The sequence below is a fragment of the Cydia strobilella genome, chromosome 21, assembly GCF_947568885.1.
Source record: "Cydia strobilella chromosome 21, ilCydStro3.1, whole genome shotgun sequence".
Lineage (NCBI taxonomy): Eukaryota > Metazoa > Arthropoda > Insecta > Lepidoptera > Tortricidae > Cydia > Cydia strobilella.
Window position 1 is genome coordinate 11174735 of NC_086061.1, and position 5905 is coordinate 11180639.

At 38.1% G+C, this 5905-nt stretch overlaps 1 protein-coding gene across 1 annotated transcript; it reads right to left on the reverse strand.

Annotated features, from left to right (window-relative positions):
• Positions 1-866: 866 nt before the first annotated feature.
• LOC134750834 (protein SYS1 homolog) lies at positions 867-3534 on the reverse strand. Its single transcript, XM_063686068.1, has 3 exons — positions 3175-3534; positions 1846-1967; positions 867-1579 (listed from the first exon to the last, which is right to left on the reverse strand). The coding sequence occupies exons 1-3, from the start codon at positions 3352-3354 to the stop codon at positions 1393-1395; spliced, it is 489 nt and encodes a 162-aa protein (XP_063542138.1). The 5' UTR covers positions 3355-3534; the 3' UTR covers positions 867-1392.
• Between the last annotated feature and the right edge of the window lie 2371 nt (positions 3535-5905).

Sequence of the window (5905 nt, forward strand, 5' to 3'; positions counted from 1 at the left end):
GCCACTGGGCTGAAGCCATAATTTTAAAAGAAGAATAAGATATGCATGTAGGTCTATGTTCTTCTCCTAATTGTGATGTAGTAGAAGACGTGTACCATGTTATAGTGGAAAGTGTCCGGAATGAAGCTGCTCGGATACAACTGGCTTTTTCAAGCCATAATACTATGTTTGATGTCGGGGGCTGCAATAGCGTTCTGGCTGCTCCTCTGTCAGACTCCGCCATGGCGCTACTGCAGCTTGTACGAAAGGCTATTGTTAATAGAATAAGTTAATTGTAAGAACATTCTATTGTTGTTTTCTATGGAGCGACATGTTCACCTCGGTGACAAGCTCTTAAATAAAGAGAAAAAAAATGTAGGTCTATGTTGCTCTGTGGTCTATGACCGATTAATCGGTCTGGCGTTGGCTTGCGGTGCGTATATATCCGTCATTGGCGTTCAAAAGGTTAAGCATCAAGTGTAGGTAATAAAGGTAAAATAAATAAACAGTATAATAAGAAATGGCTTATAAATAACACAAAAGTTGTTAATTAAAATATTTTATTATTTACACCATATATCTGCCGCAGTTCAAAAGCCTGTGCTTTTGATTATCATACCGCAATGACAATTTTAACCGAGAAAATACAATATCAACAAATTCAATTATTATTTACTTAATCATAATCCTATAAGCATGGACCTATATATTACTGCATAAAGACCGGCCTTACGAGCACTACGAATGGGGCCGATACATTGGAGTCAAAATCGCATTTAGTTACACCAGCGCGCTCAGTCGTGTGGCGAATTGCGCAGTGGAAAGGCATCACAATTGGTGTAAACAAAGTATAAGCGTATGCATACAATTCCGACCGAACACCGACGCCTTTCCACTGCGCAATTCACCACACGACTGAGCGCGCTGGTAACTAAATGCGATTTTGACTCCAATGTATAGGCCCCATTCGTAGTGCTCGTAAGGCCAGTCTTTACGAGGTAATATATATGTCTATGCCTATACATTTCACTTGTTAAAAAGTTATGACTGTTAGCCTCTTAGTAAAAACTTGGTTTATCATTACGCAGTCTATGGATGTTAAAATGATAGCTATAGTACAAAATTGGTAAAAAAAACTATGACTCGAATTTTGACTGCCAAATCAAGCTGTAATTTTAGTATCTACCATATAAAAACACACTTTCATGGGTGTCACACGCGCGTTGCCCTTTAAAAACCATATGTGTCGTCTTCAAGCAAAAGGTGCCACTTTGTCGCTTGCCATAAGGACGCTCTGACAGGCTATTTGTATAAAGATACTAGCAAATTTCGTCCTTATGGTAAGTGACAATGTGGTACCTTTTACTTGAAAACGTCACATAACATTTGTATTACTTATAATAACTTCACAACTCATAAGTCCACTTTAGCGCCCATGCTGAGCGGTATGGCCTGCAGCTCTGTCCGGAGACATAGAAACTCCCCGGTGACACAGGAGATGGCGGCACACACAACATTCAGCGTCCACCAGGAGAAGGTCACCGGGAACGTTCCGTTGTAGCACCAGCAGATGAAAAGGTGGATGAAGTGGTAGGTGCAGCTGCGGAATTGAAAAATTAGATTAGTAAGTGCATTGGGCAGTTGAAAGCTGGGTAATATTGAAAATTATAAATGTATACTAAACTAAAAGCACATATCTAACCCCCTGAGCGTACTAGACTAACCCCCACACCCTTTCACGCAAAATAGGCGCCAGTCGTCGAGTTTAGGAAATCTACAATAAAATACAATGGGTTTGCTTGTAAATCTTACTTATTCTTCTTTGCGTTAGAGACAAAAATGTATGAATGTATGTCAGCATATTACCTGAAGTCTAAGCACAGCTTAGTCCTCCCGACGAGGAGCCATAGTGCAATCGCACCAAATATGGCATTTATTACAAATGCTACGATCACCGAGCGGCCTTCGCTGTCTCGGACATGTAGCTCCTGAAATAACAAACAGAACGTAATGGTTGTAGAGCACTACTCTATACACTACACTATAGAGCAACATACAGTACCGGTCAAAAGTTTAAGTTCCCCCTTTGTGTTCAGTACAAATGAGTACTTTTGTGCGATATTTTTTTGCAGTTCAGATGTCGAAATTTGTTTCCAACTGATCCGTTATTGTTTCCATAGATGTGTTTGATTAGTCAGTTCCCTTTCTTCTTTTATTATTATTTCATTTTAGACAGGCAGCTGATGCTGGTACGTCTAAATCATAGTCATTTTCACAAAGTATTTGGAGTTTTTCTGATAAATAACTTATTACCAAAGCTTGAACTACAACTGGTATGGTAGGTAGTTTTTGATCAGAGGGGCGTCATGTTAATCGCAAATTCCCAAGGGTGTCACATTAAAAAAAAGTTTGGGAAGCCCTGTGTTAGTCTTAATTAGGAGTCAGGCCAAGGGGTTCAACTTATTCCTTACATATCAAGGTTGACTGGTAGAGAATGCCTTCTGGCATTATTCCGCCATTTGTACTCTTCATGTATTGTGCAAAGAAGTTTAAATAAATAAAATAAAAAATATCAAGATCTAAATTATATTTTTATAAGGCTAAGTTGATAAATAGCCTATTAAATAACAATAAACATAAAGGTACTGTTGTTTTTTACTATATTAATGTTCATTTGCATGTGTTAGCCAGGTAACTAAGTCCTTTATAATGGACAAGCTAGCAGAAATTCCCTTCCTTGAAGGAGTGCAGAGAACGCGGAGATCTGATTGAGACATACAAAATACTAACCCAACACTACGACCTTAAAGATTTCCATAAGATGCTAGAACGCAATAGTAACAACCGTCTGAGAGGTCATCAGTATAAGCTGGTGTCTCACAGGTCCTACAATAATCCTCATAGACACTTCTTTAGCAACAGAGTGGTCAACGCTTGGAACAAACTCCCAGAGGATGTAGTAGCGGCCCAAAGTGTCAATGAGTTTAAGAATAAATTAGATAAGCACAAAGCAAATTCTACTCAACACTGAGAACTCGGTTTATGACTCTGGATACAGGCATTATCAGTTGTTTAAACTGCCTGCCTGCATTACAAATAATAATAAATAATAATAAAATTCTTACTCGCACTAGCAGATAGCTATCTGCAAACATGACCATGCGTACTAAGTTATAAGCTGCATTGATGACTCACATGATATTCGAAGATATGATCTAAAGTTCTCGTCGATCCAGTCAGATCCTGCATGATAGCCATGAGCAGACTCAGGGTCAGGTACAGCACGGACTGCATGGCCACTATCTGGGACACGATGAGGCACGGATCCCATTGCGTGTAGCGGAATGAACCCGTTAATTTCTTCATTCTCGACATTAAACTATGTAATTTATAGATAACACAAGCATTCGCATGATGTGGTAACTTTATTATGGTTTGGAGAGCTTAAATTTATGTTAAGAATATTCGTATACATAAGGATTTTTAAAGAAAAATACTGAGATACGAAATTTAGTTCGCAGATGTGCAATATTTGTATGTCATTGTCATTAATTTGTCATTCATGATGTTCTCTTAATTACGTTATTTGCTCGTAAAAGTGATTATTAAAATGTGGCAATATAATCTTTATACGGTTGCTATAAGAGACCCATGAAGAGTTGCCCATGATACAATAGCGATAAAAGTCTCTACAATAGATTGCAAAATCTACGCGTCAAATCATGTCAAAATTGACAGCACGTTTTGTGACTGCTTCGTATTAATCAACATCAACAGATGTTTTACCAATTTTACTGTAAACTAGAAATTAATATTTTTTTTATTGAAATTCAATTAATATCTTAATATCCAGTATACATGAAAAATTAATACTTTCATGTTTTTGAATTTAGCTTACTTCCTTAATAATGTAATAAAGTAACATAATGAGTTGCAAAACGAACTTATCTAATAGGGTATTTGACTACTAGTCAAATCAGTTTCTTTTTTCGAACTGTCAAAACGATTTTGCTACTATGGAATTTATATGGGACTTCCGGTTCGAGCGCCATCTTGATAGTTAGCATCGTGATTAATTACTTTGTTTTTTGCTTATTAATATTGTTTAAAGTGTAATATCGATAGCTTATTATACAGTAAACTAATGTGGTAGTGTGCAGTGAATGGAGAATTAATTTTGAAGCGCGTTTAACCACCATCTTGGAGTCAACGGCCGGTAGTCCACGTGCTTCTTGTAAAGACTAGCTATCGATTTACAAGAGCTAACAAATCACCGTACACTTGTCGCGACGCTGTCGTATTGAACACTATAGACAAGCAAATATACAAGACTACCATAATAGTCCAGAACGCCGCGACAATAGGAATAACTGGTATTGTATGTGAGGGTTGAGGAGTGGTTAGTCCTACCTCACAGTCCAGTTGTAGTCTTGATAATCTGCTTCGCTCATCTGCCTTATGCACCATCTGTGGTTAAAAGGGTTTATATGAAATGACGCATCACTAAGTGTCTACCACTAAGTATGAGAGTTTAAACCTCTATCTTTTATGTCTATATGTTTCTAAGGATGATGGCATCTTCCATCAATCATAAATAAGTGTCAAATGATATCTATTCGTTACTATAACATATATGAGAACCATCTTACCCGGCCGGATGTAGGTTGCCGGGTGCCAACCAATATAATCATAAGGGGGGCGCCTGGCGGCCGAAGCCGCCACCCTTTCGTGCTGATAAAGGAATACATAGCGACCGTAGTCACCTCTGCACTCCTGCACAGGATAAAGGAGAACCTAGCAGCCAAAGCCACAGAACTCCTAGAGCCGGCCACACTGTGGTCACTCCTACACACTGACGAAGGAGACGCCAGCAGCCGAAGCCACCTCTCTCCTACATAATCTATAAATTACCTAGTCCGCCTTACCTAAGATGGGCTCCAAAGAACTTCCACGACCTTCATCGTGAACTCATAGGTACAAACTTACTGGATCCACGGATTACCGCGTGGCAACCAGCAAGATGGCTATTAAGTTATAAATCAAGATAATTGTACAATAGTATAAGACAATAGGTACAAAGCAGTAAACACTTAGCTTTCAGGTAAACCAGCCCATGTGGTCACCGACTCTGCGCGTCGCCTGTCTTGGCTCCTTGATAATAACACTTGTACTAGATCTATCTTCTTCTTCTATTGTAACGGCAAAATGGCCGTCCATAATGTTATGCAAACTTTTGTCCCATAGACAATATCTTATTTAAACCTTCGCGACACTGTCGAACCGATCCGACTTGACTCGATCGGATCGACTGTCGCGACACTGCCGACTAGACAGGAAAAATGACGATTTATAGATAGATATTCAATTTTGATTACGTTCTTTCTCTCTATCCATTGTCTTAAGGTCTAGGATTTTTCCTCTTTAACTGACCTTAACTTTATCGTCATCAAGTTTCCATTTACTTGTAGCTTCCTCTAAGTGTAGTAAAGTTGGGATAATAAGTCTCAGTCAGCTTTATTAAGTATGCTTATTTACTTACTTACATATTCCGTAAAAATACTTAAAAATGTGGGTACTCTAATTCAATTAATACTTTTCTAGAACAAATACCCAACTTTGGTATCTGAACTATCTGACATTGTACTACGAACAACTCTGTTTAAAGTCAGTCCTTCATTAACTAACTAATAGTCGTTTCGTCTGTCAATTTAAATCTCTCAGATATTCGCTCAAGGAATTAAATCGCGACCTCTTCTAATATGTATGATTATTATAAACACTCATCATTACCAGGATAACCACCATATCATCCTCTAAGTTTAATGTTGCTAACAACTTAAGCAAACTCAGTTTCCTTTTCTTAGTCTTGAAATTGAATAATTATATGTTATTAATTTATTATGCACATAAAGTCGTATTCATCTCT

Bases quoted from the DNA above. Each gene is read 5' to 3' on its own strand.
- LOC134750834 (XM_063686068.1), bottom strand. From the start codon at position 3,354: ATGTCGAGAATGAAGAAATTAACGGGTTCATTCCGCTACACGCAATGG. The intron at 1,968-3,174 runs GTGAGTCATCAA...TTGTTATTTCAG, and splicing joins ATCATATCTTCGAATATCAT to GAGCTACATGTCCGAGACAG. The intron at 1,580-1,845 runs GTAATATGCTGA...TCAATTCCGCAG, and splicing joins AAGCTGTGCTTAGACTTCAG to CTGCACCTACCACTTCATCC.